Raw genomic sequence first — 13450 nt, 5'->3', positions numbered from 1 at the left:
AGCCTGACAAATAGCATACTAGGTATTAGTGCTTATTCGAAGGTTGTCACGGTGTTAGCTCCAACCAAACAGTTGAATTTAATGTGGCAGGAATTTGTACGATGTTGCTGTTGTCGGCTCGCTATAGTTAATGAGCTAAGCTTGCAAGGGCACTTCTGTTACATATGAAAACAGAACAGTTAACCTCAGCTAAGTTTTCAGTAAACAAAGTTGACTCTGTGGAACCTGAAGAACTTTTTCTGCCTTAGGTCTTTTGTTGTGCTTGGTAGGGCTGTCCCCAGGAAGTGGGGCACGAAGAGAAACATTAGTAAGAGTAACTTAACCATTCTTGCTCTGGTTTTTTTGTTTGTTTTTAAAGCCAAGCAAACAAAAGCAACCCAGCAAAACAGTAGGAAATCAGAAATCTACAAGACTCCTTGGTTCACGCAAGGCATTTCACATCAATGTTTGCAAACATGCCTTTAATCACTAGTCATTATCGAGGGAATTTTGCCATCTAGTGGACAACAAAACTATCTCCTCCGATTTGTAGTGCCGTTTAGTGTCTTCCGAAGTCTGAGGAGGTTCCTTGAACTCGGGATAGATTTCTGCAAAACATTGACTTTATCTTTTCATTTTCTAGTTTTTCACATGTTCTGTGAAGCATCTTTCTGAGGTTTTTCCATGTGCAGCTTTTCAGCATTCAGAGCCTGGAGGTTCTGTACATCATAGACCAAATAACTGAAATGTTTCCTTACCTTCTATAAAGAAGGATCTATATGGCATGCTAAAACTTGACAAAGAAATTGGACATTGAAAGTTTGTCAGCTTTAGTGAGAAAAGTTAAAAGAATAAGACTCCAAATCAATTTAATCTGACATTATCCCCTTTTTCCTCAAAGTTTTTACACATAAAAAAACGAAGATAAATGCTGATTCCTACATCACTTTTTGTTCCTTCTACATCACTTACTTTCTTGCCTTGAGAGCGTCACATTCCTTTTACTCCTGCTTACATTACACTCTTTTGTTTTTACTATGTATTATGCACCTTCCACCCCCCCCAAAGCATCTCAGTGCTATTTCCTCACATCTTTTGCCCACTCTTATACGCTAAATAGTTTGTATAGGCCAAGTTTGTCTATATCTAGTCATTGCAATGTATCCAGCCTATTATGGGAAAAGAAGTTGGAGCGCTGCTTCTGTTGAGTTCTAGTATACCTTGGGAAAAATAGTGACTCATTAATATCAAAACTCTCCCTGACTTTAATAAAGTTGTGTTCTTTTCCAGTCTCTTCCCTACCTCTTGAGCTAAATTACAAGCAGGAGGCAAAGCAGATAAAGGCCAAAGCATGAATAAGTGCTTAGTTTTTCATGTTGAGTGTGAGTTTTGTGGTCGCTATTTTTGCATTAGCCTCCTCCGTATTAAAGCAATTTTTCTTATGTAAACTTCAGACTGCTCAGCCAGAAGTCAGTACAACCCGTAGCTGTTTAGTCCATGGCTTTTGCATTGAGATCTTGCCATAAAGTCACTGTGGGAAAGTCCTTCTGTTCCTCCCCGTGGCGGTTCAGAGTGTGTGCTCTCTGTCTTTCTTGCCTCCTAGTCTCTAAATCTTTGTTGAAATACTGAGTTTATTTATTAATGGTAAACTTGCAAGTAGAACCATTTCCATATTCATTGTGTGCATGAAGTCCATAGCATCAACTAGAGAAACTGATGTTGCTTTATTGGTATGGAAGGGGAATCACTCCAACAGAATTACAGCTATGAAGGAAAGCAAGGAAAGTTAATTTCTGTTAAATAGAAATATTATTTTCCCACATTCCTCTGTTATTTTAAACTATTAAATGCTCATTACTTAGAGCACATCCTAAACATTTCTGTGGTTAGTGCTGGCAGATCTAACTGCGATCAAGCTGTGGTATTAGACTGCTTGTCTTCAGGACCAGCTCAGAGACTTGGGTGTACCCTGGTGCTGCAGAGCTGTGTTTGTTCTTCTGTGGGTTAGATGAGCGTGTCCAGAGCCTGGCATGTGAGGCGAAAGGAACTAGGGGTGTGTGTGTGTCTGTTTGGGTAAAGTTTTTCATAAGCTACTTAGTTTTCAGTGACATAATTTTTTGGCAACTTCCTTTTCTATGTTAAAACCTGAGGCAAAGTAAAGAAAGATCCTTTTGCTGTCATTAATCACAAAGTCTTTCTTTCCTCTTTGTAACTGATGGTGGAAGAATCTCAAAACCAGACACATCTCCTCCTTGATGTCTTCACACCCAGAAAACATGCCTTGATAGAAAGCAAGCTCAGAGAGCCTCTTCTGGCTTATGTTGTTTAATAACATTGGAATTATATTCTCTCTCTTTAATTATCATTTCTTGAAACAATATCACTGATTCTACTAGTTCTCATAGTCAGTTGATACAGTAAAGTAAACCTCTAGTTCCAATACTGTATTATACTGAGACATATATTGCTTTCTTAGATACATAGTTCTTTAATCTTTATTCCTTCTCTTAAAGATGGATATTTTTATTGGATGTTTTGCAAAGCTGTCAAGGTTTAGTTCTGTGTGGTTTTCTTCTTAGTACATTTTTTTTGTTTCTTTATGCTTTATGCTTTTTGTTTTGTATTCTGCTAGTTTGTGTTTCTGGTTGCTATTTTGTTGAAGGGATTTGTGGATTTTTTTTCCTTTCAATTCTTTGTTAAAACACCCTTTTCTTCTGTAATTGTTTAGGGTAAGTGATGAAAAAGACGCTCGAGGTTATCTTCAAGCCTTGGCCTCTAAAATGACAGAAGAACTAGAGGCACTGAGGAACTCCAGTTTGGGTGCAAGAGCTACAGTAAGAATATTTCCATATGTCAGGGGATTTTGTTTGTAAAAACACTAATTTGATAGTTTCAGCTGCAATTTTTACCTGTCAGTAGAGCCTGTGTTAGTCAAAAGTTAGACTTTTCCAGAGCTTCCCTTCTGAATAACTGAACAGCAAATTTATTGTTTATCGATGAATTAAACACCAACATCTTTATAATGTGATTTTATCTATGTTGTTGTTCAAGTAGCTGGTTTATAATCATGTATGAATTTGTTGAAGTAAATCTATACTTTGGGTAGTGAAAAACTTAGTCTTGTGAAATGTGAATGTCCTTCATAGCTGTCATATGAATTGAGGCACATCCAAACTAGAATTCACAGTGGTTTTAAGATCATAACAGTGTAAGATGTTCATTTTGCCATCTAATACTTGAGTTTAAAAATAATACTGCTAGTAACAATTCTTATTTTTTTTTTTAGATTACTTTGAAATTAATGAACTCTGACATTAAGAACCTAATAGACAGAAATGTAATTGAAGTTAGTTCCATTCCTCAGTTTCAGCTTTCCTTCCTCTTAGCCTTTCTTTTCCCTTTTATTATTCTTTGTTAGGACATGCCATGGAAGATGCGCCGCTTTGCAAAACTGGATATGTCTGCGAGGTTGGAACTGCAGTCTGCTCTCGATGCTGAAATCCGAGCCAAACAGGCTATTCAGGATGAGTTGAACAAAGTCAAAGCTTCCTGTATATCTACAGAGTGGTAAGACTGAATTGTTCTGATGGAAATTTACTGTGATACCTCCTAGGGAGTGTCATCAAATCTTGATTTTTTTACCTTGTCTGTCAAAATTTGATAATGAATGATGTGCCAGTTCCTTACATCCAAATGTGAAAAAAAGACCACATGTCTCTTTATGGTCTAAGCAGCTGAATACCAGACTGGAACCGATCATCTGGTCCAAGCTTTCTAGGCATGGCATGACCTAGACTAGATGTTCCAGTGTCCTGTCCAGCTGCATCTTAAAAAAGTCCAGTGTTGGGGAATCCACCACTTCCCTGGAGAGATTATTCCAATGGCTGGTTGTTTTCATCATGAAAAATTTTTCTCTTGTATCTGATCAGAATCTCCTCAGGAGTAACTTGTGCCCATCATCATCCCTCGTCTTCTCCATGTAAAAAGGGAGTCTCCCATCTTCCTTGTAGCCACCCTTTAAGTACTGGCACATGGTGATGAAGTCTGTCCTGAGTATTCTTTTCTCCAGGCTGAACAAACCCAGTTCTCAGGCTTTCCTCACAAAGCAGGTTCCCAGTTCTTGGATCATCTTTGTAGCCCTTCTCTGAACCCTCTCCAGCCTGTCCACATCTTTTTTTTTGAATAGTGGGGACCAAAACTGAACTCAGTATTCTAGTTGTGGTTTGGAAAGTGCAGAGTAGAGTGGGATAATGACTTCTTAATCTCTGGTGGTGGTGCCCTTGTTGATGTAACCCAGCATCCTTGGCTTGCTGCAGCTGCACACTGTTCACCCATATTGAAGACTTTTCAGAGGGGACAGTTTAATAATACAATCTCTCCTAGTTGTGTTAAGTTCTAATGCAAGCAGAGTTTGCTTTTGCGTCTTTAACATACTCTCTTCCATTCTGTTGATAGCTTCATTGGGTTAGCTGACAAAAATCAACTCTTGCATAGAGATTTGCACAGTAATAAGATGTGGTTGTGGAAGATTATGAATTCTTGTATGCCTTCCTCAGACACATCCTCCCCCCCTTTTTAGACTTCATTTAGGTGAATGCCTAAAGCAGGGATTAGTGGGAAGACATTCCATTTCTAGGTTTCCAGGTTCAATATAGCTTAGAGCAATTGACTTGTTTGGCAACTTCATAAAAGTTGCAAACTTTCAGTTGCTCTCAGCTGGACAGAGCTGAGATTCAAATACGTTGTCTCTAAAGTGGGAATACCATGTCCACCTGACCTGGATGTTTTTCAGATCACATAACATGATGGGCAGCACTGTAGATCCTCTAACAGGATGTTTGCTTTGGTAGACAAGATGAGAAGTGTGGTACAAATGTGTTACCTATTGACTGTGAATCAGCAAGCACTGGGACAACTACCTATGAAGTAACTGAGAACTAAAATAGCTCAATATCATCTATGAGAATCACAGGCACTGTGAATTAACAAATTAAAAAAAAAACAACCAAAAAAAACCAACAAACAGTTTTAAGCATAAAATAACATGTGGTCTTTTTTTCTCATTCACAGGATACCAGCTCACAAAATTACTCTCTAATTAGAAACATGAGCCTATCTAATGAGTAAATAGGGGCAATTAATTGCTTTTTATGTTGGCTTGGGTTTTTTAAATACCATACTAAACAGGTCCCAATAGATTTCTGAATTCATTCTGCATTTGATGACATCCAGAAGCTTGCTGAGCATTAATTTTTAAATAGCATGCAAAGATGGACTGTAGTGATAGGACAAGGGAGAATGGGTTTAAACTAAAACAGAAGTTCAGGACAGATATAAGGAAGAAGTTCTTTACTGTGAGGCTGGTGAGGCACTGGCACAGGTTGCCCAGAGAAATGGTAAATGCTCCATCCCTGGCAGTGCTCAAGGCCAGGCTGGACAGAGCCTTGAGTGACATGGTCTAGTGTGAGGGGTCTCTACCCATGGCAGGGGGTTGGATCTTAAGTTCCTTTCCAATCCATTCTGTGATTCTGTAGACAAAAAAAAAGTGACTTGTATCGTGGGTTCTCAGTATTTACATGTTTTTTTTTTGTTTGTATTCTTTTGAAGTAAATTGCAAGAAGCCGAGAAGAAGAACATGGAGCTGTTGACAGATATTGAAAGGCTGAAAAAGGAGACAGAAGAGCTTAGATCAGAAAAGGGTATGGCAACTGATATCCAAGTAAATAACATGTTTCACTTTGGTGGGTACATCTTATCAGTTGTCACCTTGCAAGTAGAATATGGTACTGACAGACTTTGGCATACAAAATGCGAGCACAACAATTGCATGTTAAGATGTACCCACAGCAGTTGCATTTGCATTTTTAACACGTACTTGTATTGCGTTTCGGGCTTGTTGATACGCTTGAACCAGGAAGCTATTATTTGAATTGGAATTGCATTGTTTTTGTTTGGCATACGTGTGGTGCCAGAAAACTGTTACAAGTACAGATACAATTTTTTTTCCCCCTTTACCATGGGTGAAGGTAGTCAGACTTCAACGCTGACCATAGTGGTGTTTTATGGATGCTTGGGGCCTGTCTGCACAGAGAGTAAACAACAGCCGAGGCATTCATAGCTTTTATTTGTTTTGTGGGATGACTTTTGTTGATTGGCATTGTAACCACGCAGTGAGCAGTGTGGTCGTGTTTGCTTTGCTGTGGTTTTAAGAGTATGTTCTGGGTTTTCTAGTGCATCTGTCTTAACAGTATTTTGCATTGTTGCTGGGAGAAAAGACTTTTTGGTAATTCTGAAATTAAAAAAGAATTCATTACGAGATGATAAATGATTTGGCTGATTCTTTCCAGTAGCTGTGTTCTTTGAATCTTATGAGTCACATGGGAAGAAGTGATTTTTCAGGCCAAATGGAATTACCTAATTTTCAGCAGGGAACTGTTTGAACTCCAGAGTTTCAAAACCCTGCAACAATTGCTGCATAGGGATGCCAAATACTCTTCAGCCTCTGCAACCTAAGAGCATGTCAGTCAATAATGTATTGTACATTCATCTCCTATATTCAGCCTCCAAGTGCTGGTTGACTGGTAAAAATAATACAGACCTATACAAAACATTAAAAAATGACTGATGCCAATAAGCAAATAAGACTGAGGGAACTGATACTTGTTCATCTTGATGCTTAGCACTGATACCAGGACTGTGCTTTTTCCAAGTCGCTGGAGAGGAACTCTTGATAGCATCTCCCTGGAGACAACAGCTTTCACTTACAGATTCTTGAACTGTCTTAAATATTCTGCATGGCTACTCAACTTCTGAAGTCTTCCTTTGTGTTAAGCAATGTGTTAAGAATTTATAATTAGTATTTTATGCTGTATTTTTTCTAGTGTTTGAGACCTTACTGTTTTTTTGTGAAAATGGAGATAAACTTTTACTCTTTTCCTAAAGAAAAGAAAGAAAATGTGCTGTTTAAGGAACAGTTGCTTATTACACTTTTTGCCAGAAGTAAATTAATAAGATTCTACTGCAACTCTTCAAATATTATTTTTAGAAATACACCTTAATCCAAAATCCTTATCCTCTTTGGGCTTGGTTTTCTCTTATAAGAATAAATATTGATGTTTGAATTATGAACTGTATAGAGGATTCAAATTTAGTCAATGTACAGTGGTAGAGTAGCTTCTTGTGTGTGGGAATTGATTTCTAGGAAGGGATTACTTAGATTAGCACTTGAATCCATTGCTCTTTATAAATGATTTCCAAAAACTTAGAAGGATGGGGGGAAAAAAATTACTAAAAAAAGATTCTGTAAAGCAGCAGGTAATTTGAGAATTGATTTTAGTATTTTAGTGGGATTTCAGTGTATTTATGTTTTGAAGAGGAAAGGGTTCTTTGTAACTCTTTGTTCACTGTGGGTTTTATTTACAACAAACAAGGTGATATATTTAGTAAGAGCAAAACACTGAGATTTTCTAAGATAAGTGTCCTTTGATAGCATCAGTCTTTGGAGATGCGCACAGTCCTGGAGGCTCTGGTCATAATAAGTATAAATACATGTGTGTATGTGTATATACATGTAATATTTATATACTCACATCAGGAAGCTAGAGTTTGTACACATCTGTGATTTATGAACACCCCCATAGCAACTTGATATTATGCCCCAAAGAAAAGGAGAAATAAAAAGAAATATATCAGTTGGAGCAAGTTAAAATAACAATCAAGGTGTGCCAGCCTCTGCAGCTCTGGAGGGTGCAGCATTCCTGCTCTGCTTACTGGCTGAAAACCATGGACGTGGTGTATCTTGACAGAGACATTTGAAGCTTGCCCAGGATTGTATTACTCCTGGACATTTGAAAGTGAGAGGCAGCAGGCATGCATGGAGCATGGATCAAGGAACCTGTATTATTTGTGAATGCAGTATATTCTCCAACCATGTTCTGTGCATTGCTGTGGAACCTCACTGTTGGCTACAGCCATCCTGTTACCATAGGCTGTCCAGCGTGTGACTAGAGCTGGGTGACATCCATGGTGTTAGCCTCTGTGCCAGTGTGTCATGCACTGCTTGTTGCACATAAGGAATCTGTACCTTCTGTGTAACAGACAGGTGCTTACAGTATGTTTTCATATTGAATTCACACCACACATATACTACCTTAGAAAACGTTAATTAAACACAGGCTGCTTGCTTAGGGCATGCATATCTGTTAAAAAACTCTTACTCTGGAAACCAGACCAAATGTGACAACTCACTTCAAAAAATGTAGGTGGTTCAGGTGGATACTCAGAGCCTGATTCAGCAAGGCAAAGGTCCTCCATGAAAAGGTCATTTTTCTGTAGCTTAAAAACCTGCTGCTGTTTTCTAGGTGTAAAGCACCAAGACTCACAGAATTCTTTCTTGGCATTTTTGAATGCGCCTACCTCTGCTCTGGATCAATTTGAAGTAAGTGTACAGCTATTCTAACTCTCTGTTAGTCAGTGGAGCTGCTGCTGTTACGTGCAGGTTATATGCACATTTACTGAGAGTTTGCTACTGGTTTTGCCATATTGCTCCATTTATATTTGTGTATAATAATATGTGAGAATTGTTTGTCATTTACAGTGCTGGCTGTCTTCTCTTGAACACTGGTGATCGTGGTGATTTCTCTCTCAAACCTTGGCTGCAGAAATTCTCCTGGTTTTGTAGTGAACATGGAAAGTGTAGTTGTTGAAATGGCTTTTCTTTGTATTTAGAAAAATGCTAAGTACTGCAGATATGGGCTTCGTAAAAATGAGAGAAAACACATAAATAATCCTTGGGTGTATTCTGTGAAGTCCTTGGTACCATGTATTTATCAGATAGTTTTCATTTTCTATTCATTCTACACAGATCTGTAAAATCCAGATAATTAATATGCATGTCCTCCCCACAGATCCTAAATACTTCAAAATAAATCTGTATAATTCCTTTGCCAGTTCTAGACAAAAAGCCACTTTAGGTAGAAAACCTGGAAGAAAAAACTTGAAATGACACTGTACATTTCCAATCTTCTGTTTTTAATCAACAGTAAGCAACGCACTGTTTTTATCTGAAAAGAACAGCTGGGGTGAAATATTGGTCGAAGTGACTTCAGAGGGGACAAGGCACCTGTACAGTTACACACTGGTCTAAAATTCCCCCCTGTGTTTTTTGTGATGGGTTTACAAGGTCATCACATGAACGAGCATAATCCCTGATGTTACTAATGTCCCCAGATTTATTTTCTTTTCATTACACATTCATTAATTCATTGTTCTCTCTTGAAGTCCTCACATTAATACCATTTTTTATTTGCTTTTGAATTACTTCTCTTATAAATTACTTTCAATATAAAACTCCTGTTGGAGTGCACAAATACTATTTTATTGAAAGAATGCTGGAAAAACATTGGGGTTTATACAGGTAGTTTATTAATTGTCTGTGAAAGGCAATTAATGGCAACTTACTGATGTATCTGTTACCTGGCACTAGTTATTTACAGTTCTTTAGTCTTGCACTTTTATTTATACTGAACAGTTTTCTTCATCCATCTCTGTCTTTCTCTCTCTTTTTTTTTTTACTGCTGTTTTCATTAAAATAGGATTCCTTTTCCTCCTCTTCATCCTCATTGATTGATTTTATGGATGACGTAAGTCTGACTTTTAAACCAGTAAATCCCCCCATAAGAGAGCAGTTGTTTGATTGGGAATAGTCAAACATTAATGCAGTCAACTTAAATCTGCAAGTGCAGTAGAGAACAGACTTCCTAAAATAGCATACTTACGCCTATTTATATAGACAGGTGTTAGATTTTAAAGTAAATGTTTTTCTGTAGGTTAAGGTGAAGAATTATTATTTACAATCAGTTTTTCTAATGGGGAGCAGCTGCTTTTGGGCCTTATCTACTGATATGGCCTGTGGGAAATGGTTCTAAAACCCCTGGCATGTTGATTAAATTTAGTTCTATTGCTTCGTATTATTACTTTATCATCAGTTGTTTCCAGTAGTTTTCTGATCACTTTAGTGAAAACGTTTTCCTTGCATACAGTTAATTTCTGTCTGCTCAAATAAAGAAAATCTCTTTTTTTAGCTTATGTTGTAAGAATATAGGCTAAAATATAACTTCATTATAACTGAAGTGAACTTACTGCTTTTCATTGCCACTTGAGATGCTAGTTTTTTGTCAGGAGACTGTTCAGTATTTATCCTAGTTAGTTGCATAATAAGGGAATTGAGTTTAAAGCTGAAAACTTGACTGCATTATATTTCTTCCAGGCTGAAGCAGTAGGCACAGAGAAGTAAATAATTATAAGTTTATTAAAATCAGAGTATATGCAATGCATATATAGTAGAGAACCATCCATTACAGCTCTATAGGTATATTGTGTGTGTATGTCTGTGTGTGCTTGTATATATGTGTATACACATTTATATTTAAAATAGTATAGTCCTGTCTGCATTAAAATATAATGAAATTTATTCTAGAAATGGTTGCTGTGAGGGGTGTAACAGAGAAGGTATATAGTGCATGGGCCTGTTGTGTTAGTGGCATTACCTTGCACAAACACTGAAAGAATGCTTTTCTTCTAGATGCTTATTTCCCCCTAGATCAGATATATACCTTAGCCAAAATGTGAAGGTACATCTTGGGTACTGCAGCAGGGACTATTTGCCTGTATTTTTGCAAAGCATACAGAGAACTCCATCTTACACCAAAAAAAAACCAAAACCACAATTAGTTTCCTGTCACATTAAATCTACAATAAATGAAATATTTATAACTTTATGGGGGTTAAAGAAGTGTTCTCTATGTTGCCTGACTATTAAGAACACTAAGTGTGTAGCAACAGGTTATTTCATAGAAAGTTACTTTTAAAAATACCTAATACCCTCTCCTAAAACCTGATAAAAGAGAAATAAAGTATATACATGGCAGAGGAACTGATAATGTTCTGTTTTACAAGAGGAAAATGAGGAAAAGAAAGCTTTCCTGATTGCTATCTGGTTAATTTTGAGGGACATCAGTGCTTTATTGTGTATTTATTGAGACATTCTTCTTCATCAGTCCACCCAGGTCAAATCTTTTCAAACACCCATCTTTTAGGTAAAACTCCAGGTATTAATGGCTATACTGTTGCATGTGGATGACTTCAAACACACAGAATCAAACTTTCGCTGTTACATCTTCAGTCTGAGTCCAACAGGAGCAGGTTTTCCTTAGTTGCCTTGGGCACAGGTGCATTTCTGGACTGGGCTGGCCAGGGGCTAACATCTCTTAACACCAGGGCAGAATTGTATCTCATCTACTAAAACGGCAGAAGAAGGGATTTGACTGTTCAAAGATGGGAAAGGGTACTATGCAGGCAAATACAAGGCTTGTTGAGCTACCTGTCTTTATTAGGTAAATAAAGCTGATGTAGGTGTTAGTAGGCGAAAAGTGCCTTAATGCAGTTGTTCTTGAAGTCAGCTCTGCATCTTTCAAGTATTGGACAGTTACTTGAGTCATTCATAGAGAAATTTGTAACTGAATCATCAAAATTACTGGTTAATTTATGTTTAGCTCATTGAGTTGGTTCAATATAAAAATATTTGGCACACTTAAATGAAAATAAGGGTTTTAAAAATCCCTTCCCACTGAATTTGACCTCCATTCCCTTTCCATTGTCTCTTTTTGGCAGTAGTTACATTGAAGGTCAGTGTTTCTTGCAGCATCTCAAGAAGAATTAATCTGTGCTCAGTTAAACCTGAGAATCATAGAATCATAAAACAGTTTGGGTTGGAAGGGACCTTAAAGCTCATCCAGTTCCAACCCCCTGCCATGGGCAGGGACACCTTCCAACAGGCCAGACTGCTCCAAGCCCTGTCCAACCTGGCCTTGAACACTGCCAGGGATGGGGCAGCCACAGCTTCTCTGGGCAGCCTGTGCCAGCGCCTTTCATTAAGGCTAAGGAAGAATTAGAAGTCCTCAGGTAGGATTTAAACAGTGCTGCACTATTGCATGGCTTTCAGGAAAGCCTCTCCTAATCAAGGGGCCAAGTAAATTTTACTGATGGCCTTTATTGTTCCTTCAGCGTCTGTGTTTCATGAGGAAGTGACAGAGTGTGAAGTAACATGCAGTTGCAGTTATCTAGCACTCTTTGCAAGATCTCAGATCTGTTTACCCTGTGGATGTGTAAGCAGCACTGATTTTGGCCCGTTGGTGACATTTGGAGATTACTGGGATTGGTATGTCCTGTATGTATGCCATCCAAACAGCGTAACTGTATATAGCACTTTGTGAATGGGTGGAGTGGATTCCAATTTTTTTTTGTGAGGAAAACAGTAGTCTTGCAATTTCTACTGGAGAAAAGTAAAAATAGATGCCTCTGTAGCCTGCAGATGCTGAGCAGGAGAAGTGGTATCTCACTATCCAGAGGAATAGCAGTCATTGTTGGTTACAGCTATCCCTCCTGGAGAAGATACTTGGTGAGGTGGCAGAACTGGTGCCTAAACAGTCATAGCCATGGAAGTCCATGTGTTCATTATATCTCCTGTGCGCATGGTAGGGTGCAAAGGGAAGTAGGGATGGGTTTTGCTGTCCCTAGTTTCTGATTTTGGTGGGGAGGGAAAGTCACCCTCATGGACTCTAATTTACTAACTTCTAAATCTTTGCTGCTGTTTCTCCCATGTGTTGCAGCCTGTCTCTCAGTAATGTTGTCTAGGTGTTCAGTCTCCTGTGTTCACTACAAGTGTCTGATGATGGAAGTGTTGGATTTGATTTGGGTTTCTTGCCAGGTGGAGCCTTGTGTATCTTGCTAGCTACCAGAAGCAATCAGCTTGTTTTATTTAAAGATGAATTTGGACTTAATAAAATGGGATCCCATTTTTCCTTGGCAAAATTATTTTCCCCACTTGCTAGAAGATACTATTTTTCCCCTGTTATCTACCCATTACAAACTCAAAACACATGTCTTAAATCCTCCTCCAGGTTCTCCTCACATGCAGTCCCCATGGGCTTGGGCTAGATGAAACAAATCTGAACTTTGTAAATAAGCACAGAATAAATCATGTTCTGAATTCTCATTATTAAACAGAATAAGCCATGGTGTTCTGTGGTGAGAGCCCTGACTCTACCTGCACATTTGTAATTAAGTTTAGAATAATTCTGGTTCTTGATGATACTTTCAATTGGGTATATTGTGCCTCCAAAAGATAGCTTTATTCACCCTGTTCACAGTACAGAGATGCTGTTATTTGATATTATTAGTCTAATGTATCTGCAGTTGTCCAGTGCAAAACTACACTTTAAAACAAATGTTCCTTTTTTTTTTCGGATGTGTTTTCCCACTTGTTGCCCCAGAGCATCTTGTTTTCAGAACCCTTGTAAAAATGAACATGTCTGTGTGTGTCTAAGCACTACTTCTGGAGATGTAGAGTGACCAATTCTGAGCTGATGTATGTGTCACTGTTTGGTTTTGTAACATATTCTCCTCTCTTTGT

At 38.1% G+C, this 13450-nt stretch overlaps 1 protein-coding gene across 9 annotated transcripts in view; it reads left to right on the top strand.

Annotated features, from left to right (window-relative positions):
• Positions 1-13450, top strand: part of CDC42BPA (CDC42 binding protein kinase alpha) — a 179900-nt gene that overhangs the window by 129153 nt on the left and 37297 nt on the right. For 8 of the 9 annotated variants that reach the window (XM_057400043.1, XM_057400045.1, XM_057400039.1 and 5 more), the window contains 4 exons: positions 2708-2813; positions 3398-3546; positions 5587-5678; positions 8340-8416. In XM_057400043.1, the coding sequence (XP_057256026.1) occupies positions 2708-2813; positions 3398-3546; positions 5587-5678; positions 8340-8416 (424 nt within the window). The remainder of the gene's footprint in view (positions 1-2707; positions 2814-3397; positions 3547-5586; positions 5679-8339; positions 8417-13450) is intronic. The other variant, XM_057400046.1, reaches the window with a different exon arrangement.

This window comes from Pezoporus wallicus, unplaced genomic scaffold (genome assembly GCF_028554395.1).
Source record: "Pezoporus wallicus isolate ANWC-B61680 ecotype Strahan unplaced genomic scaffold, APGP_CSIRO_Pwel_v1 contig_7339, whole genome shotgun sequence".
Lineage (NCBI taxonomy): Eukaryota > Metazoa > Chordata > Aves > Psittaciformes > Psittacidae > Pezoporus > Pezoporus wallicus.
The sequence above is the reverse complement of the archived record's forward strand: the minus strand, read 5'-3'. Positions and strand labels throughout refer to the sequence as shown.